General features: G+C 38.5%; 2 protein-coding genes across 2 annotated transcripts in view; one reads left to right on the top strand and one right to left on the bottom strand.

Moving 5' to 3' along the window:
• Nucleotides 1–424: 424 nt before the first annotated feature.
• On the bottom strand, nt 425–2001 carry LOC147316151 (DNA damage-inducible transcript 4 protein-like). The gene is made up of 2 exons (XM_086258102.1): nt 1710–2001; nt 425–1466 (listed from the first exon to the last, which is right to left on the bottom strand). The coding sequence occupies exons 1-2, from the start codon at nt 1867–1869 to the stop codon at nt 958–960; spliced, it is 669 nt and encodes a 222-aa protein (XP_086114228.1). The 5' UTR covers nt 1870–2001; the 3' UTR covers nt 425–957.
• Nucleotides 2002–11502: 9501 nt separating this feature from the next.
• spock2 (SPARC (osteonectin), cwcv and kazal like domains proteoglycan 2) overlaps nt 11503–23354 on the top strand; it is a 39849-nt gene continuing 27997 nt past the window's right edge. Inside the window, exon 1 of the mRNA XM_086259383.1 lies at nt 11503–11824. Within this exon, the coding sequence (XP_086115509.1) occupies nt 11636–11824 (189 nt within the window). The 5' untranslated portion in view covers nt 11503–11635. The remainder of the gene's footprint in view (nt 11825–23354) is intronic.

Genomic DNA, 23354 nt, shown 5'->3' with positions numbered 1-23354 from the left:
CACCTCTTTCTGTCGGTGTAAAGTTTAACTACACATGTAAGCCATAAGATATTTTAATATAAGGAAACAAGTGACGTTTCAACATTATAGCTCAGTTTTACTACATGATAAAAAAAATTCAATTGCAAGAAATAAATGTGTAAAATTATAGAAAAAGTTCTGTTAGCTCATTGTGCAGACTGTCCTGTGACTACAAATTAAAAAACTGACAGAATACTTCTCCTTTTTTTTGTCTTTTTTAAAAAACTAAACCCACTTTCTGTGATTTATGTACTTAATTATTTTGGTGTATAATGGCCAAGGGGGAGGTAGAGTCTAAAATTGATATCTTCCTTCACATTTCCCATGCCATCCAAAGGGCAGAGTAGAGTCTTTGGTGGGCAGTTCTGGACTCCGGGCCTCATGTTTAACACCCCTGATGTCAAGTCATTAAGTACTGACTACTCTAAGAAAACTGCTGGAAGTATCTGTTTACAGCAGTAACATAACTGAATGGTTGGTGCAAGAGAAATAAAATACAACATACTGCTGCTTTACTGTTTTGTCTCAGCACTGCAGTACATAGCATGTATGAATTTGTGTGGATATGGGACACAGACAGATAAAACTCACACAAAAAGTTAATAAAAAAATAATTTATTCTCTCATGTTAAAAAAACAAACAAAACGAGTGTCCGTTGGTATATTTAAATGTCACATACATAAGGCATTCCCTTATAGGTGTGGCTTCACATTCACAGGAATGAAACTGACCCATGTGCAAACACTAATCTTCACTGCACCCACATGAGTAGCTGCTATGAGACAAAGGTAGTTCAGTATTAACCCCGTCATACATCATCACAGACAGGTCATTGTTATGTCTCGAGAGTGCTTTTGTTAAGATTTTGCATTAATTAGCAGCTTCTTTACAGTTTCTTTAGAGTTCATCTTATCAGAGACAGGAGTGCTCAGCGATCAGCACTCCTCAACCAGCAGTGCGGCTGAACTGTACAGTTTCCTCTTGATAGCCCTGAAACTCGTGCTCAGCTTCAGGGTGTCGTGGTGCTTCGGAGACGATGAGGATGTCTGTGCTGGTTTGCTACTTTTGAAGAGCTTCTGAACTTTTGGCCACAGTCCACTGGACTCCACCCTCAGCACCAGTGTCACATGGAAAGTTGGGACAAGGGATGGATCTACTGCTATTTGATCCACAGTACATGGGGAGTCCTGTTTCCCCATGTCAACGCACAGGTCGATGAGCGCTCCCCTGAGACCACAAGGCTCTATCGCGGCCAAGTGGAGCAGCTCTTGGCTGATATTGTGTAGCAGGCAGTCAGGGAGGATGAGTTTGGAGCAATCCAAGCTGGTGTGCGATGCATCACTGAGACTATGTGCAATGGCAGTCACAACATCTGCAGCCAAGGTCTCCTCCAGAGGATAGAAGAAGGAGCTGATGTCTAACTCTGACAGATCTGTCATAGATCCTGAAACAAAGGAGTAGCTACAAGTTAGTAAGGAATATATAGCAGTGTGGGATTCACCTTTCTTTTTTTTAAGTTTTCTAATCATTAAACAAAGTGGAAGAAAGACTGACAAGCATATTTTCTTGGTACTTTAAGACTTCGTTCTCTCTTGTTCTCTGTTTCTCTTTCCAAAATGCATTTAAACGATCAGAAATTATACATATATATTCTTGAACAGTGTTAGTTCGATCAAATGACACTCACCAGATTCACTCCTGCAGTACTGATCTTCTGTCACCCTCTGATTGTGTCCCTTCAGCTCTGTCAGCTTGTGAAGCAAACTGCTCCAGGACAGCCGCTGTGAGCCCCTGTCCTCCGATGGAGATGGAGGAAAACTACCGTACAGAGACTGATTGCAAGACATCCTTAAAAACAAAAAAATTAAAGTGCTATTGTATCCTCGAATGGTGGCCCCGTCCCTTGAACCAGACCAGCTGGAAGACCTCTGCAACAATGGAACAAAGCCTTAAATACCCACGAAAAGAACACCCCGCCCATCGTATTTTTCAGCCAATGACGATTCAGCTCACGTCCTCAGCATTCTGCCTTGCCTGGTAACACTGCTGATCCCATTGATGATTAGGCAAAGCCCCTCTGCCGGTATTGCAGCAACAGCCCGACCCCCATCCTGCATACGCGCAGAAGTTCCTGATCTTTCTACTCTTTATTTTTTTACTCATCTATTTGTTAGTCATTTTAAAGGTAAAGTAAAGATTGCCACACAAATCCCACTAAACGATAAAGAAAGATCCGCCCAACAGAAATTTCACACGAAAGCCCAGAGGAAAAGACGATGACTGTACAGCTGTTGAAAGATCGATTCCTGTGAATGACATGGGGGACACGTCTCGCACGTAGACCTCGTTTGTCGTTTCCGTCAAATGGTCAGAAAGAGTGCTGACCATTAACTTTACAGCTTTTGTTTTAAACAGCGCCCCTGGGAATAATTTATAAACGTCTAAAAGTCTCTTCAGCAGGGGCCAAACCTAAACTCAAACTGCCAACTCAAACTAAACTTCAACAGGCAGTTTCTCAGGCATGAAGTAAGCCCAGTCGACATTGCTGGCACAAAAAACAGATTTTTTTAAAGGGGGCGTTGTAGTGATCATAGCCTAGATCTTATTATTTTAATGAGTTTTATTTTCCCCTCTGCACATCCTCATAGTTTCATTCTTCTTTTTCTTTTATGATAATTTTGTTTTAAAGTTAAAGTTGGTTTAAAGTCTTACCATTACCAAAAAAAGCACTGTGTAAAACAGAATGCAATCAAAGTCAAAACTCTTAAAACCATATATTATTCACAATAAAACATAGAAATCTTTTAATAATTTACTATTTTATTAAAATGTTATCTCATTCTGAATTTGATGGCAGCAACAATTGTTTAAAAAAGTTGTGAAAGAAACAGGTGGTGAAATATTTTTAACTAATTAAGTTAATTGGCAAAAAGTCAACAATAGATTGGATATTTAAAAGAGTTTGTCTGAAGTAAAGATGGGCAGAGGTTCACTAATCTGTAAATAAAACATCTGCATTTACAAATTGTGGAACAATTTCAGAACAATATTCCCGAAGGTAAAATTGTAAAGATTTTAAAAATCATCTAAATAAAAAAAACATTATCATCAAAAGATTTTTAAAATCTGGAGGAATCTCTGTGTGCAATCAGTATTGGATGCTATATAGTCTTTGGGCACTCGGGCAGTATTGCATTCAAAACAGACATGATTCTGTCATGGAAGTCATTGCATCAGCTCAGAGACACTTCCAGAAATCAGGTTTTAGCAACATTTGCTCCATCCAGCTGATGTCCTTTCCAGGACCCACACATCCTAGATCTATTACAACAGCATGGCTTTGAAGTAGAAGAGTCCGGGTGCTGAACTGCCTTCAGTTCAATACAACAAAAATACAAGAAGATCCAGGACTGTTGAGCACATGGAATTTATATCAGGCAAGATTGGAAGAACAGTCCTTTCCCAGAAGTTCCTCTCCCCAGTTCCTAGACATTTATGGAGTGCTGTTAAAAGGGGAGGGGGTGATACACAGCCTAAAACATGGCCCTGTCCCACCTGTTTTCACATTTGTTGCTGCCATTTTCTCAGTTTAAGCAGCTGATACGTCCCTGTGCTCTTCTGTGAATAAAATATGGGTGTATGAGATCTGAAAATCATTCTGTTTTTATCTACATTTTACACAGCTTACACATGCTAGTTTTTCCTTTTTAAATGTTAATTTTTTTTCAGTCAGTCAATAAGCTTTAGTGACAGATTGGTGTCACAACTTTATGACCATGTTGTTCACTTAAATGCTTTAATAAATGACTAGAAAGTGTGCTATTCTCAGAGACCCAAAGTTTAAGAACAATCTTGCACAATTCTGGCTCATGATTTCTAACAGGGAGGCTTTACCATCCCCCACTGCTGCAAATGCCTCCAGACCTGTTTACAATAGCAGGTAATTGCTCTCCAACTTAAAGTCTTAAGCCTCTGTGTCCATTCATGCCTCTTATTTTTATGGGGATTGTAGGTTACTTACATCCCATTCTGGGGACTGACCTTCTCTTTGACTAGGTTTGTTGGAATAAAAACCCAAAGAAACACAGAAAAGTACTAGTATAATTTTGAAAACTACCACTTGCTTTACACTGAAGTTGAAGCTTAGTTGATTAAAACTATGTAAAACCAAAAGTATATCAGATGTAAAATATACACTCAAATTGACTATATGAATGAACATTTCAGGAAATTCTAACAATGCAACACAAAAAAAGTTGATATCTGACTCAGTTTACCTGACTGGTCCTTGTTTAACGGTCTTAAAAACTAAAATAGCTTTACAGCACTCATATGATAAATTGCTATGATTTTACATTTGCAATATCAGAAAGCCCAGATAGCCTAAGTGTTGCAACAAGCAGGAAATAATCCTGTTTGACATTTGTTGATGATGTCATCATTACTACAGCTGCTAATGTGTGAGCCCCCAAGAAACGGTTGCTGTGAGTTAGTTTGTATATATACAGTATATGTGTGTGTGTGTATATATATATATATATATATATATATATATATATATATATATATATATATATATATATATATGTGTTTATTAACTTTTGTTGTTCATTGTTTAAACGTGGTCCATTGACTTATTTTTCACTCTTCAGTTTTCGGTTCGTGTCTTTTTATGATTATTATTATTATTATTACTACTACTATTATTATAGCCTAATAAGATTCCTATTTGTGCTGAGCAAGATTTGAAAAGTCCATTATTGCAAGTCATATCAAAAACTGACTCACAGTCAGTCACGTAGTCATCCCAGTCTCATAATATGCACGCACCAGAACCACCTGATACTGGTTGTGATGACACATTTGACCTCACTGACTAAGACTAAAACTCTCTTTTTTTTCTCTGCAGCTTTACGTAAGTATAGTTTTGTGAGCGCTAAACTTTTTTTTTTTTAAGTTTACCTTTTATTTAGCACATAAACAGTGTTGTGATAAGACTAAGAACGCTGCAGAGATGGGGCAGAATGTGTTGGCAGAAAGCCTCATTTGGTTAAAAAGAAAACACCACATTTGTGATAACTGAAATGGCACATGCAAGGATACCGATGGTTAGACCCTCGTGCAGTTAAAGTATGATGTATCGCGAGACACAATAAGATCGCTGATCACGTTCCTTTACTAATTCACCTGCACAAGGCAGCTGTAGCAGTTGTTTGAATTTAAACGACAACTTTATTCTCCACATTTCAACTTTATTCTGAAAATGAACAACAACATATATATATATATATGGTGTTACCCTAATAGTCGTAGTAAAGAAGTAGTAAACAAGGAAAGGTAAAACAGAAAAAATTTCAGTAGCTGACTACACAAAAAAATAAAAAAGCTGAACTACCTAACAATAAACTAATGCCAAAACTATTTAAGCTACGTTCATTTCATAGTGCAGTTTGTGTGCTTAATCGCACTTAACCTAGTGGTGAAATTCCACAGTCGGCCCCCGATTGATGTAATGCACTGCATAACCAGATAGTGGCGTCACTATACAAGCTTTAAGTTTCACACAACGAAGAAGCTGCAGCCAGTGTGGTGAAAGTGCTTATGTTTGCATGGGAAATGTTTATGCCCGGTTGCATCTATTGTTTGTGCCCGTGAACACACAGCAGGCTGTCTGACGTGTCGTTTTCACGGGCGTTTCAACTGTAGCAAGTGCGTTTTATTCTGCTCCATTAATGTTTCTCCGCACACAGCGCCGGTGTCGTTTTCCTGAGCTTAAGCCTGCAGACTACACTGTTTGGGGGGAAAACATTATTTGTACATTGTCATGGAAGAAAAGTAAAAAGGGAAACAAAGCGTGACAGGCAGTGTGTTTTACAATTCAAACAGGCCTGAGAGGGCTGTTAAGCTGGCCAGCCTCGGGCTAATTCATGTATAATAAATCTATTACCAAGTGGCTTGTTGAGAGTGCTTTTTTTTTGTTGTTGTTGTTGTTTTCTGGAAGTACTTCCTTTAATCAGAGGATCATTGGAGCGAACCACAAAGAAAATCCTACCTGTATTTTTTTTCATCCCAGCATACTTGTTTCAGTAACTGGTGCGAAAATAACCCGAGCAATTACGATGCACTTAACCAGAATGTGCTCAGATACCACCTTCTTCTTCACGCTCTTTTGCATACGCTTATGTTAATGAATTCAGTAAGAGGTGAAAGGGTCTCTGGATTGTGTTTGGGAGGCTGTGACTATAGCAACGGCATGCCGTTGTGAGCAGAAGTACTTTATTGCTGTTTATCACTCCTCGTGGCATGAAAAATGAGGTGGTGTCTGTCACTCTGAGGAGACACTTCCAACTGAAGAAGAATAACCTTTCCATCTCAGCCTTCCTCGTGTTTATCTGAAAAGGCTTTTGCAGTGAATGCAGGATCGGCTGTTTGGCTTGGCGAGGCTGCATCACCTGACGCTGGACCTGGGACAGGTTTTGATTTATTGCTGGAAGAAGCAGAAACAGACCCACACTCTCAGGGGAGTGGAAAATGTGATGTTTAGCTTTTTCTCTCTCTCTCTCTCTTTGTTTGTGAAGATACACTCTTCTTTATTAAAGCATTAAAACTTTACACAACACTCCAGAGGGTGGATCTGCTGGGCCTTTCTGTTCAAAGATGATAGATCTGAAAAAAAAAGAGGAAAAAAAAGAGGCCTAGATAAAATCTAGTAAGGAACATTTTACCACTATCTGCTTTAAATACATTTCCAGAGGTGTAATAAGCCCTGTGTCATTCATTTATTATTGTTGTTGGTCACGGAACATGAGCAACAAAACAAAAAGGTGTTATCGTTTCCTTTCACTGACTGCCAACTTGACATAAAGCACCCAAAGGAGGTGGATTATTTGCATTTTCCAGCTTTGGTTGCTGAGTTTGTGAACGAGTTTCATTATTGATATTGATCGAGTGTAATTTGGCACAGAGGCTGCATTGCTAAGTGATAGGTAGCAGAGCAAAAAAGTCACTGCATGCATGATGACTTAAGACAGAGAAAAGGATCCCGATCATTATTTATAAGTACTCTTAGTGTGACTTGTCCCAGAGTGAAGCTCTCTCTCTCTGTCTCTCATTTTAGAAGCATGTGCATTATTTAGCAATCCTGCCAAACACAGCTTTCCTCGGCTGTTGTGACTGCTCTTTGAATCTTAAAGTATCCTGGATATCGTCCGTATTTACTGGACTAATACCACCTATTAGTCTTGAATGGACGTTACAGTTTAAGGGAAAAGTTCTGCAGTTTGCTTTTTTCCAGCCCAAAGTTAAGTAACATCATTAATATAATGATATCTGTAGGGAGACCTGAACCAATTGACTGACCCCTTAAACAGACTGCTAGAAAGTCATTAGTAATGGCACACATTCATTAAAAAAGTATTAATTAATAAGCTGACAAATAACTTAGGCTCCAAGACTGGCTCATGGATACACACATCTGTTCTGGATGACAGAATCCAAAATGTTTCGTTAATGAACTTCACTTTATCTGTGCGGTCGTCACAATTACATCTCTTCCTCTGAGTCACAAAGCATCAGACCCAGGGAAAACACTCACATGACACAGGAGTGTATTCACAGTGCTTTTATAAGATTGCATTACAGCCTATAGTACTATGACTCAAGGATTTCTCAGCCATTTATTTCCTTTTCTGTCTTCAAAGAACGAGATGAAAATTGTCAGTTCCCGTGTTCCTTCCTTTCACTTTCTGCTTCACTGCTCCGTGACTGTCATATCACATCTGTCTGGGTTCACGGCCAGGCCTTTGCTCGATTCCTGCTGCAGTAGCTTCAGGTTTTCCTCCTAATATGTGACTTACAAGAGAGAAGTTAATCACACTGTAATTTTTCTTCATGCTCTTCATTGCTTTCAGTTTGATTAATGTTGCTGAGATTAAAGCAGGGAGATTGCATGTATTCGTGTCTGGCTACAGTTAGCTTTAGTTGAACGCAGGAAGTACAAACTAAGCAGAGTCCAACCAGCTAGAAAATTTGTTGTTTGCACACATGAATATTTTATTCAGCTTGAGTGTGTAGCATTAAAAATAAGCATTTGCATGCTTGCTGTATGCTTCACTATATGTGGATTAAGCTCAGCTGCTTTCACACACTTGCTTGTATCACATCACATAATTTCCATGCACGAGTCCATGTTCAGTTCGAACAACTTCCTGTCTTTACGCCTGCCTTTATTAAGGTCTCAAATACACTTCTTTCAGGATAAAATAAAGATGGCATCAGTTAATCCAGCATTTCATTTACAAGCTGTCATTCACTGCTCCTCTCTAGGGCTGAGACTGCAGCAGGCTATGCAGATATAGTCAAACGCTATAGCCTGGCAAAGTGCAAATGCTGTACTTCACCAAAAAATGCATCAAAACATTTTATACAACGCAACCGAGACGTATCATAGAACTACAGTCAACATAACCACATCGCATACCTCTTTTTGTGTTGTCATTAATCCAGATAACAATCAACATTGACTCTTTTCTGTGGTTTTTTTTTTCTATTTTAGCCAACTGCGTTTCATTGTTATAATGTAGATACAAGGGAAAAATGCAAGGTTGTCAGTTTGTCAATCAAGATATAACAATGTAATTAACTATTGCTTTAACTTTATTCCATATGAAAATCACATGAAATCAGACAGCACTGTGGTAATTTGTTTCATTTTTATTAAGACTGAGAGGTTTTGATTAAGTTCACATACAATAATGAGTTTTGACAGCATGAACAGTACAGTTTGAATAATTCATAACATTTGTTGTAGGTGTGTTGCACTTAGGTATCCCATTTCTAGGGCCTGGTGTCATGTATGCTGCCCCTTACCGGGACACTTAGCAGAGTCGTGTGAGATTACACCTTAGTTAACACCTTTTTGGATGCCACAGGAGAAAAATTGTTGTCCACTGCATCTTTAAAAGTTACATGAGAACAAAATCTTTTCAAAATTTCAGTCCAGTTTTAAACAGCATCACAGAACTGAGACGGTGCCTATTAGTGTCACAAATGATATTTTAAAAACTGCTGACACTGATGAATGTTCTGTCCTTGTTCTGCTTGACTTAAGTGCAACATTTGATGCAACAGTCCATAAAACGTTTTTGACTGAGAGGCTGCAGCATCAGGTTGGTATATCTGGAACACCTCTACAGTTTTATTTTTGTTTTGTTTTTTTACTGGTGACCACAGCTCTCCCTATTCTAAAATCTGGAGTCCCCCAGGGGTCTATACTAGGTCCTATCTTGTTTTTAAAAAAAATTATATATACATGCTGTCTCTTGGCACCATTATACAGAGAAATGATATTTTGTTCCACTACTATGCTAACAGCTTAGTATTAAATGAATGGTAAAATACACAGACTTATATTTTCTAAAAAATTAAACTCAGAAAAAAAAACAGAAAATCCTATCATTGGTCCAGAAACGCTCCATTTACTCATCAAGTCCTCCCTTGGTTATCAGTTCATGTACAATCAGTTGTCAGAAACCTGGGTGTGCTTGAGAAACACATAAGCAAGGTTAACGAGTCCTGCTGCTACAGTGTAGCAAGTGGCGCTGTTACACTGTTTACACTGGCTGCCCTTTACTTTAAGAACTGGTTTTAATATTCAACTTATTATTTTAAAAAACATTCATGGCCTGGCTGCAGTTGCACAGCCTGAGATCCTCCCAGAAACCTGTTTACTTTTCCCATCACGCTCACACTTAAAGAGAAAAGGTGATTGAGCATTTGCTGTTAGGGCTCTTCAGCTGTGAAATGACCTGCCCGAGGAAGTCCAACTCGCTTCCTCAGTGTCTTCATCAGTGTTAATTTATAGCACTTGGTAGCGCTTTTATTATAGATTTTATATCTTTGACATTCTTAGCTTATCTCCATTTCATTCTTTAAACTTTTACATTTTATGTTAAATGTATTATTTCCTATGGAGTCACATTATATTTTATTGTCTCTTGCACTTGAGTCTCGTGTGGTTTTTTATAATTGATATGGAAAATTGTTTTTATAATTTATTCCTAGGGGGCTTTTAAAAAAAATTACGTTTATTGTTTGTTTATTGCGTGTTTTTGAGAAGCACTTTGTAAATGCTGGTTTTATTAAGTGCTGTACAAATAAATTTTATTTTATTATCTTTATGGTTCATTGATTTTTAAGGCTCTGTTTGGGCAGCAGCTGTAATCTATCACTCCTAAATTGTTTTAAATTTTCATACAAGCTGCTGGACCATGAAACCAAATGATAATTTCTAAATACTTGTGTTATTCTTCTGAAAATACTTACATTTACTATTTTATATTAAATAGATGATTAGGTTTTGTCTATATGCAATTGGATTCGAATTTTATATTATATGTCATATTGTACTGTATTTATTATAAAGTCTCAACTTTGTAAACAAATGTACTCTTGAACTGAGTAAGTGCAGGCACTTACTAGATAATTAAATGAATTATGCGGAGCAGATTCATAGCCTTACTTTCAACAACTACAACAAATGCCACAGCCACAGTAATTGATTATGTATTATAAATAATAACGCCATGGTCTCTCTTGGAATAGATATCTTAATCTCAAGCACACTATTTTGGATGACTATATCTGGATGAATAAAGGATAACTAACAAGATAAGCATAAATAAAAAGAAAAATCCAGTCACTTTAGAAAAAAGGGGGGGTGAAGTGAATCGCCTAATAGCTGCTGTTGATACCTGAAAAGTTCGATTCATTTGAAATTAATAAATTGTAAATAAAACAAAAACATCCCTGCCAAGTGATTAATCTCCATGACAACCAAGAGAGAGCCGCATTCATTGATGAAAGTCGTGTGATATGATTGAAGCCTCTGGAAAAGCTCTAAGTGGACCCAGTTGGTATTTTTTTTCCAAACTAACATCGCTAAGTACATTTGCATAGCTCTTTTGTAGATAAAGGGTCGCAAAGGGTTTCCCTGTTGCGGTGAAATTTTAATGAAAAAGACATCTTACCGTGCTGCAGCAGAACTGCTGGCTGAGTGTGTGTCAGAGTGGGCTTTTTACTGACTGAAGGCTTTTTTTTAACATAGACATGAGCTGGAATGATCAGGAAATCCAATCTACGACTATCCCGATGCCAAAATTTCTCAAATAAAAACTAAAACCTGTCTAATCCCAGCCTTTCAGGTGGAAGGTTTTACTTATCTCATCAGAAATAAAGGTGATCTAAATATGTTTCCCCTCACAATCCTAAAAGAATTAACTGAGGAGTCAATAATACATTATTATAGCCTTTATTTACCTGCCCCACAAACCAAAGTGTCCCACCTGAAAAAGCCCAGAGCGGAGAGGAGTCACGTGACATTTGAATTCGTTTCTTGTAAACACCAACAGCACCCAGGAACATGCAAATAAATGTGTGGCGTGTTCACGGAAACACACCCTGAAAATCTCTCTCTCCCTCCCTCTCCCTCTCTCTCTCCTCGAGCAGAAGGCGCATCCTATAGGCTAATCAGGTGGTACTTTCAGTCCAGCCTCGGTATCCTCCTCCTGCTGCCGACAGTCGGTGTGCGCGAGGTGTTTTTGTTTGTCCGCTACCATGGTGGGAAATACGGATATCGTGTGCCTTCTCGTCCCGCTGGTGATGCTGGCGGGGTCAACCCTCCAAACCGAAGTGAAGAGCGTCAAAGAGGCGGAAAAGACGGGGAATTTCATGGAAGACGAGCAGTGGCTGTCCACCATTTCACAGTACAGCCGCAAGATCAAGCACTGGAATCGCTTCAGAGATGTAAGTGTTGATTGGGAGATCCGCTGTAATGCGGTATGAGATGCGCTGATGGGGAAACACGCACTCCACATTTCGGAAGTGTAGCCTAATAGTTATTATCACACACTTTCGAAGCGGGTTAAAGCACAGAAACTTGGTGCTGGCAGTTTTAACACATATAAATGTTTCAAAATGTGAAAAAACATAGAAAATTAAGCACTATAAGATCTATTTTACACAGAAAGGCTTTTATAGTAGAATTAAATGGGAAATACATGTAAGTGACAAAACATGGTATTGTGTATTATATTGAATTCGGGTGATTTTATAAATATTGATTCAGTAAACTTCCACAATAGAGCCCAAGAAAAAAATGCCACATTTGCAAGCACAGTCCATAGTGTATCAACTGCTGTTCTTCCTACTTTTCGCTTATGAGCCCTTTGCTCATTCTAAGCAATTAAGTTTCAGCCCCACTTGCACAGAGGCATAAACCTATTCCATCACACTGACCTGACTACTGGTTGCCCCAGATGTGCTACCAGACGTATTCCAAGAGATTTCACAAACAAGGGAATTTAGCAATTAGAGCAGAGCCAGTGATTGATTGATGAGCATTTTCACCTACTAAACACACTAAACTGGGCTGCAGGGATTGATTAAAGCTTTCAGAGCACTGTGATATATTGCCGTGTCTGGGGCTGCATAGCCATAGTTTTGCCTTCCTTTGCTTCTCTGTGAAATGATTAGTAATGATCCCAACACGATTTGGGCAATAGTGCAGTTGGATTAGGTTCCATATGACTCCTGTTAATTGGGTTTTAATTGATCCTATGTGGTAACTGCACTGAATGATAGGTATCATTATTGGATCTGAAATGTGAGCGGTTTGCTTCAGCTTGAGCATCTGTTGTGAGAACAATGGCTTATCTGTTCTGGAAGAAAAGATGAGCCTTTCGAAGTAATAACCTTTCCCGAAGAGATTGCGGTGTCATTTCTGATCCTCCTCCTTAAAACACGGGTCGTGGTCCCCAGAGAGGACGTGAACGTGTGTGAAAACTGTCAGCATCCCCTCTCGGGGACGGATTAGTTTGACTGTGATTACTTAAATAGTGTGTCCTCTGGAACTGTAGTTAGGGAAGTAATGAAATTGTGGGCACGGAAAGATTAAGTCAGAATTATGGTGGGATTATAACTCACTGGTCGTGGCTCCATATTTGATGCAGAATGTTTGTTACAGCAGCGATGTCATTATGAATTCGGCACTTCGTGATTAGCTATGCAGAAACATCACTTTTCACAAACATGACAGGAATTTGACGAGTATCCCAAGATATAAACAGTTTGCTTAACGATAGAGCTTCTAATATAAAGATGTCACTTTCTCTGTGCCCCCTTTTCCCTTAATTTAACATCAAAGCTGCTGTGCAACACAAACGGCCCCTACTTTTACACACTGAATCTCTTTCATGATCATTATTCTCAAAGGTGATTGTCTCAGTGTGTTAGTGCATATGCGTGCATGCATACAGGCATACAGATGTGCTCTTGATTTTGGGAAGTCTTAACGCCCGTGTGCATGGCGGTGTCTTTGTTAATGATGATGATGACAGGAGAAAACATCAGAGGAAGTAACCAGTGAACATCCAGAGGGAATCGCCAGTAGAAACTGCTTTGATTTCAGCTTGCTGCTGTAGCAACTGCAGTCTCTGGATGAAGCACGTATCACTGGGAATTTGATGACTCTATCCACTCACAAGTCTTGCTTCAGGGTGTGGGAATAAATGGAAAATTCTTTTATTAGGGTTTCTCAGTAATTAAAACTGTAAACGTCCACAGCTGAAATACAGATTTCGCAACCAAATAGCGCTGGGGGGTTTTCTTAATAGTTGCCCCATGATGGTCTTTCAGTTAAAAAAAGACAAAAACTGGAGCAGTTCAGTCCCTGGGAATATTTTGGTTAGTGTATAAATGACTGCCAATGACACAGTTATAGGTATTGAGATTACGCAAATTCACTTGCACAGTCCTCTGAGAGCCAAATGCTAAATATTAATCCAACACTGGAAAGCAATAATCAAAGCAGCACAACATGAAAGAGGAGCTCTTCCACTCTTGCTTTGGCATGTATGGAAATGCACACAGATGCACACCAAACCTCCCCCCACAAAAACACACTGAATACATAGGGTGCAGAAAATGCACCGTAAATATTTTATATTTATTCTTTTGCAGGTTTTTAAAAGCAGGATCAGGATAAGAGGCTCTTTCACTTCCAATACAAAAAGGGCTCCCACACTTCAATCTATTTGGCATCCGAGGCAGATAGATTTAACAGATACAGTCAACAAATAATAGAATGGGATACCTTCAATCCTTTAATCTGACAGGTGCACTCAACATTTCATTCCACTAATGCACCAAATCCTGGAAAAAACTACAAGACAAACATGGGAACTGGGAAGACAATCATGGTAACTGGGTGCAGATTTGTTACATTACCTCAAACATGAACAACTTTTGTCATTTTTCAAATTTTTATGAAGAATTGGTCACTTTTTAGCTTAAATGACAATCAATTAAGGGTTACATTGACATTTTTTTACATTTTTATATCAGACAAAGACAACTCGAGTAAATATTAAAGGAAATTTTTAAGGGAAAAAAGCTATCCAAACATAATCCTACCAAAGTAATTGCCCCATCTTGTTACACTATTAATTAACTGGGATTAACCACATATTGAAAGCCGAGTTAAAGTTCACTCACCACACCCAGGCTTGATTACTGTCAGACCTGTTGAATTAAGAAATACCCTAAATAGAACTTGTCGGACAAAGTGAAGCAGACTAAAATCAACATGTACATGCTACAATCTAAAGAATCTCCAGAACAGGTGAGAAACAAGTCACTGATATCAGTCAATGTGGAAATGGTTGCATAGACATTTCTAAGGCTTTGGGACTCCACCGAACACGGTCACAGCCATTATACACAAATGGAGAGAACTTGGAACGGCGGTGAACCTTGCCAGGAGTCGCCGTCCAACCTAAATCACTCCAAGAGTACATCAACCACTTATCCAGAAGGTCACAAAAGAACATCTAAAGAAATGCAGGACTCACTTATCTCAGTTAAGGTCAGAGTTCATGATTCAACAATAAGATAGAGACTGGGCAAGGAGAAAACCACTGCTGATGAAAAAGACTGCAAAGACTCATCTCGCATTTTACAAAAAACATCTTGATGATACCCAAGACTTTGGGGGAAATATTCTATGAACTGACATGACGAAAGCTGGAACTTTTTTGGAAGGGTTGAGTCCCGTTACATCTGGCATAAAACTAAAACAGCATCTTATAAAAAGAGCATCATACCAACAGTCAAACATGATAGTGGTAATGTGATGGTCTGGGGCTGCTTTGCTGTTTCAGGATGACTGATGGAACAAAGAAATTTGCTTTCTTACACAAAAATCCTGAAGAAGAATGTCGGACCATCAATCTGTCCCCTGAATCTCAAACACATTCGGGTTATGTAACAGGAAAATGATCTAGAACACACCAGTAAGCCCACCTCTGAATGGCTTAAAAAAACAAAAACAAATGAAGGTTATGGAGTGACCGAGTCAAAGTCTGATCTGATCTTTGGCGTGACCTTGAACAAGCCATTTATATTTGAAAATCCTCCAGTATGGCTGAATTAAAACAACACTGCAAAGACGAGTGGGCCAAAATTCCTCCACAGTGATGTGAAAGACTCATTGGCAGCTATCACAACACATGATTGCAGTTCTTGTTGCCAAGGATGGCACAATCAGTTACTAGGTTTAGCGCGCAATTACTTTTTTCACACAGAGCCAAGCAGGTTTGAATAGCTTTTCTCTCTTAATGAATGAAATAATCATCTAAAAAATCATTTTAACTCAGGTTATCTTTTTCAAAGGCTAAAATTTGTTTGATGATCTAAAACATTTAAATCTGATAAATATCCCCCAAGGAAAGATCAGGAAAGGGCCAAATACTTTTTCACAGCACTATGTATAGACAGTGTACTAAATGATGGGAGTCTGCTGTAATTTTGTGCATTGCAGATCCACTTTTATGTTATTAAAGCAGATCAACAGTAGATTCCATTTTGTTCTCAACTTACCTTGTAAAAAATAATAGCGTCCATGAAATCACACGGGCATGAAATTGTTCTGGTCCTTTATTTCTGTTGAAGTAATATGAACATATATATGTGTCTAGAAATTGATGATAACAAAGAGTCAGCAATTCAACTTCATACCGAAGGATGCTCTACATTGTTAGCCTCAGTCAAACATGGCAGCATGTACTTGTCAGAAATAGCTCAGTGTTTAAAACTGGATTTTTCTGTGTACTGTATATATTTTTGTGCTTTCCCCCTTCCTATCCTGCACTGTCTGTGCCCTAAATCCTTATCTTAAAAACATGCACGTCTCCAGTCAGGCATTTCAGGACCACCCAGTAGCAATCTTGCCTGCACCTGTTATCCATTCACTTCATTTTTAATGAACAGAAACTCGTCGGCCTGCACAAAAACATCAGATCCCTCGTCGATGTCAGTGAATTAAATATGCAGAACGGTGGAAGCACTTGGAGTAGACTCTGACAGTTCTTATTGAGATGTGATGTTGTATTCTTTTGCTCCAAAACACTAGCAGGTTTACCTTTACTACCTGTTCTCACCTGTCTGTTTTTAGTCTCTCATGCCATTTATCTGGCTACAGTGCAGCAGAACTGTGGGCGCACTCTCAGTTGCTTCTTTTATTATTTCACCATGGCATACAGAAATGATTGTGGATAAATCGTCTGTAACGCTGGAGCCAAACTCTCCATTAAAGGCTATCCAGACGAACAGTAAATTATCATCGCTAGCCCGACGCTCAGTCTGTTATTCCCACTGCACATGCTGTCTGATGTTAAAATAGACTGCTACTGATGCATTAATGCTATGAATGATGATAGCGGCTTATCAGAAAACCATTAATCTATCTAGTCATGCTTTGTTCTGGCATGAGTCGGTGCTTATCGCTCACCAGATTCTCCTCGAGGCTGTAAGCATCCAAAGCTCTGAGGCAACGCACACGGAGTGCATCTTGATCGCCTCCAACTGTTTTGGGAGAGAGGGTCTGCTTGTTCAGAGTTTAGATAGAGTACTGGTGCACTGTGGGGTGTCTTGGCTGGTTACCAGAGGCCTAGGTGGGCTGTAATTGAGTAGAAGAAGAAAAAAAAAAAGAAATAGCCTTTCATCGTGCCAGGCTACAGCTGCTTCCTACAGTGGTACAATAGCCACAGCTGAAGGGAACAGGTGTCACAAAGACAAATTTGCTAAAGAGTTAAGAGGGTGATTAATTTCAATTTTCTTGGAAGATTCAGTTGTTTACAAAATGGAATAAGTGCATCACAATTCAGAAGTCTTCATACAGGTGTGACTAATGCCTGCTTAACAACACTTGGGTATTTAAAACAGTCATTTTCCTTCCAGTTGCCAGCAATCCCTGCCTGCCTCGATTTCTAAGTGACCTTCTACTGCATTTCCCACACCTAGTTTGGGAGTCTGTTTGCCAAACTTGCTGCAGGAAACACCTAATATCCCAAAAACTACCAATAAAGAGCTCTTTATGGGATACTGCCAGTGTCCTGAAGGTAAACGACAAAGTTAGTAAAGATCCCATTTACTGTTTTTTGGAGTTGTTTGGTTTTTCTCTGAGGTGATTTAAGTTGTGATTTGGTTAGACTTAAAATATCAAGCACGCATGATTATGCATGGTCAGAGGTGATATGTTGTTAGGGGCAGCGTAGGGTGTTCCAAGCCAAATTGTTCCTGGGGGTGAGAAGACAGACAAGAGTGATGATATCATAGAAAATAGAGGTACATGGCTACTCTGCCAGGAAATAGTTACTTGGGGCCAACCCTGCAGCCATGCCTGGCCACAAGGAGGTCTGGGCATCTCTTTTTATACTGTTGCCCCCTTGACCCACACCTGGATAGAGCAAGATGGATTATCAACTGAAAAACACTCTAAATTAATTCTAATTGCATATCAGTATGACATGTTTATATCAATTCTGGTGCAAAACAACGTTCTATATATAAATTTGTTTCATGAATCTCATTCGAAAAACAACAGTGCAGCAATCTAAGACCCAGTGAGCCTTTTGAGGTTCTTTACAGCAGGTTCAGTAAATCTAACTTTGCCCCCTTTAATGCTAACAATAACTTTAAGTGCCAGTAGCTGTCTCCACAGTAAATGCAGTTGGTCTTGAGCCAGGCTGATTCACAGCCAGTGTGAGATCAGGCCCTGTGGGTACAGGAGTGTATACCAAGGATTTTGATTAGCGCTGTGGAGAAATTGTTAAAAATGGTTAGAAATAACTGTACGTATCCAGATGTTTTAGCACCTGGGAAATCCTGAGAGGAAAAACTGTTTGTTGTAATCAAACTGAGAAAAACATAAACACACACGCAAATATGTCATGTGCAGATATAAATCCAGTGTATGGAGCTATGATTCTTGTTTTGAAAGGAGGTTGGCGAGTCTGGTCCTTCAGATTTAAGTTTTAATTGATAAAGCAGCATTCATAACACTGCTGTCTTTAAAACTAAAAACACATGAGCAAAAGAGCTTTGATGAGTCAAATATACACTCATAAGATTAGTTAATTTCCCACCTTATGACAACTGTATGGGCTGGGTATGTTTTTTTTATATAAGCTGTTTAATTGTATTTAAGCACTAATTTTTTGAATACTGAGAAAGTACTGTGGTTATTTAAGTCACTGAACAGGACCTTTTTTTATATGGATACAAATAATGTGGCTTGCTGTGAGGTTAATTGTATTAAGAGACTGATCGAAAAGTCTGAGGCCAGGTTTTGTTTTTTTACTGAGGGAAAGACAATATAATTTTGGCTAGGAATAATGAGCAGGTATTTGTATCAATATGACAAACCAAGCTGACTAGCTTTAACTGAAAAATTAGCTTTCCACCCTCTTGAGCCCAGTATAGTAATGGAGTTCTGTCAGGACAAGCAAGGCAAGCTGTGCTTGCCCAGTGCAATCTAAAGACTGACAATAATTCAAACATAACAAAGTGAAACAATCCCTCTGCTTTTATCTGAAACTGTGTTTTATCATAAAGCTTACCTCTTTGCATTTATCCTTTACATTACCATGATCATGTTGCCACAACCGTCTATTGTCACAAGAAGCAGGTTTGACATTGATTCCAATGAAATCGTAGGGTGTCTTTCATGGGCATTTCAGTTTCTCCTTAACAGAGGCATGAGCTTGCCAAGTTGAGAGGCCAATAGCTTCTTTCTTGTTGTTTGTGCATGGTCTGTGAAGTCAGAATAAAGCTGCCACTGTCTATGCTTTCACTGCACTGAGATCAGTTACTATATGTACGTTTGTGGAAACAGAGGTAACATTAGTAAGTAAACTACCTTCTGTGGTTATATTGCCAACTATCTTGGCCAACATATGTGATGTAGAGGAGACGGAGTGTAATAATTCTTTTAGCGCATTAGCAAAGAAAGCTTCAATGATGGAGAAAAGAAATCTAATCTAATTTAATAAAACATGCAAGTTAAAGTCAACCATCACTTTTAAATTAGCAACTCTTAGAAGTAACTTGGTAGAATGAGCGTACAAACTAACCAGCTGTTTCGCCAACACACCGCCTTCATTTTTCTGAATATTCTTAATCCCCCTGAAGATATAAACACTTAACCATGTCCCACAGCCCCGAAGCCTTGTATTTCAGCTGTCCTTTTATTTATTATGAATATTTTCAAAGTCAAGGCCTGTTTTTCTGACCTGTTTTTCAGAGATATGTAATCCTTGCATGGTAGCTAATAAAGAAATGTGATTTTATAGAATAGGGTGCATTACTAGAAATTAAACAGAAAAGTTTTTAAAAGTAGTTCAATAAAAAAGATTAGTCATCTTCAGCATTAATATTGGCAAATATAACATAATTTGGGAAGGTACTTTTATTTGTTATCATTGTTTTGATCATTTATGTGCAGTTTGACAAGAATAGAGTTTAGATGTGATTTTTATAGTGTTTATTGTTGTTATTATTATAATTATTATTATTATTGGAAAAAGGAATGGTTTAAAAAAATCTCCACCACTTTTCAACTAATAGTAAATATTTAGTAATATATTAAATATTTATTTAACTAGAAAAGTAATAACATTTTACAGTTTTTGTGCAGAAAGGTGAAGACATCCAGGAAGAGTGCAGCAAATTGCAGGAGACTGTCAGCATAGATTAAACAATAAAAGTCAAGCAGGGCAAACTGGTATGTTTTAATTAGGCCCAGTTTTTTCTTGATAAACAATGAACAAAGCAGTATGGTCATTTCTGGCTCCAAAAAACAATGACAGTGGTTGTGTTGCCAGACATGATGCCTTCAAACTGTAGTCGACAAACTACTGGCTGATGGTGGGCTACGTCCACCTTTAATATAGAGACTATGAGTACTTGACATTTCATAATTTATTCTTTTTGTTCAGATTAAGTTTCCAAGCAGTATTCTTCTTACGTAAGATGACATCAGCTTAACTGAGCAGTGAGTCACCAAGTGGACATTATTTATGTGAGAAATTAAGGACCTATCGCGTCACAACCAAATAAAAATGAACTTGATTTTGACTGATTGGGTCTGTGTTAATTCTGTGCTTTAGGTAGGTCATAACCCTACGTCGCAACATGATGTGTACCTCCCGAGAAATGCAGCAACATATCGCTGTTGAAACAGTCCACATGGGCGTAACTGTTGACAGCGGTTAGATCACAGAGTCCACGTAGATTCACCCCAAAATTCAGGTTAGTCTCTGGTGGAAATTAAGAATTTTGGGGGGGCTTCTGAATATCTTGATCTGTCTGCCTGTCAGTATTTGAAACACCAAAAAGAAGAGCTTGTTTGTCACAAGACCCATTTGTTTCAAGATAACATTTCAGCAAAGGGAACTTCAAGCAGACTTCAAGCTGAACCAAGGAAGCTTTGGTGCTAAAATTCTTATCTCTTACCTACTGATTATGAATATTTATATACTGACATTTCTTAACAGTATCCCAAACAAGGAAAAAGGAATATATGTATGAATTTAAAAAAAAAAAAAGTATTTTAGTCAAAATAGGAATTTGTGAATTTTAGCAGGGTCTAAGACTGAAATTAATAGACCCCCATATCTGCTTTTCACATGAGATGAGCCAGGTTTCAGTCCTGTTGTGTTAACGTGGGTGTGACTCTTGTCCGATTACACTGTTTTAGACTCCCCTGTCTCAGAACATCGGCCAATTCTTATCCCTTTTGAAACCCTTACCTAGGCAGCTTCATTGATTTTCCATTGTCGTATGAGCCTGTTTTTCAGTTGAGATGTGTTTTCTGCAAAGTGTGAAGCTTCTTGCTGTGCGCACCAGATTCTCCTGTGAATTGCACACTGTTTTCTTATTCCCCACAGGCCCCTGAAAGGCACAAGGGCTGATTTTATTTATAGATAGTGAGGACAGGGCTGGCATGAGTGCACAGAGGTTTCGTGGACTAAGTGTGATTTTCATTTTGTTTGTCTGTGCATGTCTGCATGCCTGTTGTGTCTATGCTTCATGTATTGCCAAACAACATGGATGATTAAAACTGCATGAAAATGTCTTTTTTAATTCAGTGTAGCCCGTCCTTTTAGTTTTGTTGGGGTTTTTTGTACATTTTAATGTGTATTCACTCAAATGGAAAAAACAATTTACCGTTTGTCTAATTAGATGCAGTTTTCAGTCAGGCTTTATATTTGACCTTTTATCCATTCTTTGCTCTCACAGTATTTCTGACGTCATTTGTCCGTGAAGCGTGAAGAGTGACATTAGAGCCTTTCTTGAATGAGAATTATGTATAATGCACAATGACCATATTAGCGAAGTACCTCACTGTTTAGTGCAGATGTGAGTGAATGCTTTTTATCCACCACTTGCAGAGTGAAGGTGATTACTCATTCTGGAAAAAGTAAGGAAGGGGGTCATGTCTGTTTATTCGAGGTAGAATCTGTCCACATCTGCCTATATTTTTTGTGCTTTTCTTCGATATTAGTTGTATATAGACACAAATCTGTGCACCTTTGCGCTACTCAAATGCTCGCACAAGAAAACCCTCAATGTTCTCAAGACGGAAACGACTTGACTCAAACCTCTCCAATCATTCTTTGTCTAGTGTTTTCTATTTGTGTCTTTTGGTTTGATGCCTCCCTCTTGTAAAATACATTTTTAAAATAGCACTAGTTCTGTTGGTGCTTCTCTAAACATCCAGAGACTTGCTCTACAAATGCAGGTTTCAATTTTGCATCTTCAAAACCTTAAAAGCTTAAAAAAAACCCACAGAAAATAATTAGAAAATAAATAAATTAAAATAATAAACAATTTTGATTCACCGCTCTAATCTTTTGTCCTCAACGTGTCCAGTTTCCTTAAATCTTTTAAGGACACGCTGCACACCATGCTGAGATATGCCAGGTTTTCAGCTAACAGGTCAGTGTTAAGCAGCTTAACAAACAAAAAACAACATTCATCTGAAAATGAGCAAATGCAAGGTCTCAACTGAAAATGAATAAAAAAGCAGCCAATGTCCAAAGATAAACTATGAAAGGCCTTCAAAAAGGCTGGAGAACTATTGCTCCAGACCACTTTTAAAAAAATACAAGAAAGTTTGGCTCATCAGAAGCAAACTGAGAGGTGGATCAATACATTTGCACAGTGCTGTAGATTATTACTTTGCCCTCTTGCCCTCACCCACATTTTGACCATTGATTGAATTCTCAAAAAGTACTAAACTCTGTTTCTTCTTTTACTTACCCGGTCTTTGGAGCACTCTTACATAAGCCTCTCTCTGTCCTGTAAGCGCACAAGCCTCTCAGTATTTGATGCCGTGCCTCTGCTCTGCCTCTGCTTTGCAGTCCTGGCTTGGTGCATGCAGAGATAGGAATCTGCAGGCTTGCTTCTCATGCCCTGTAACCAAACACGCATAAGATCAGGAGAAAGGATATAGAATATGAATAATGTTGAGGGGGTTTTGTTTCATCTCTGGTATGTGATCCGTAAACTAAAGCCGAGAAGCATGTGAACAACAAGCAAGTTTTTATGAGGTAGGAGGGAGTGGTACAGTTCTGTATGTAGCATAATATATTAAATTTATATTGCCTTGAGGTTTTCTTCAGCAACCTCAAGGCAATATAATTGCATTTAGCAGATCTGGAGGGGGTTGTACAGCTGTTACCCGACCAAGTTTATATCAGTGTGCTTCCACAATAATTTCATTGATAATAAATAAAACATCAGTGCATAAGTCTTATAAAGATTGCACTAGACGCTGCAAGCCTCATTTTCCAGCATTTTAAGGTGAAACTGGGTTGATTTTTTTTGCTTGTCACTTAGCTAATTACTATTTCCACCAGACAGAAATTCTTATTGTACATTATGAGCTTCTTTGTGCCCTCATCCTTCAGTCCCTCTGACTTTGGGCATGAAGCCC

Source organism: Aulonocara sp. 'chitande type north' Nkhata Bay, linkage group LG13, assembly GCF_057382095.1.
Source record: "Aulonocara sp. 'chitande type north' Nkhata Bay isolate Kocher_YH1m ecotype deep benthic linkage group LG13, A_spYH_male_GT1.1, whole genome shotgun sequence".
Classification (NCBI taxonomy): Eukaryota; Metazoa; Chordata; class Actinopteri; order Cichliformes; family Cichlidae; genus Aulonocara; species Aulonocara sp. 'chitande type north' Nkhata Bay.
This window is presented reverse-complemented; position numbering and strand designations above follow the sequence as displayed.

Bases quoted from the DNA above. Each gene is read 5' to 3' on its own strand.
- LOC147316151 (XM_086258102.1), bottom strand. From the start codon at position 1,869: ATGTCTTGCAATCAGTCTCTGTACGGTAGTTTTCCTCCATCTCCATCG. The intron at 1,467-1,709 runs GTGAGTGTCATT...CCTTTGTTTCAG, and splicing joins GTACTGCAGGAGTGAATCTG to GATCTATGACAGATCTGTCA.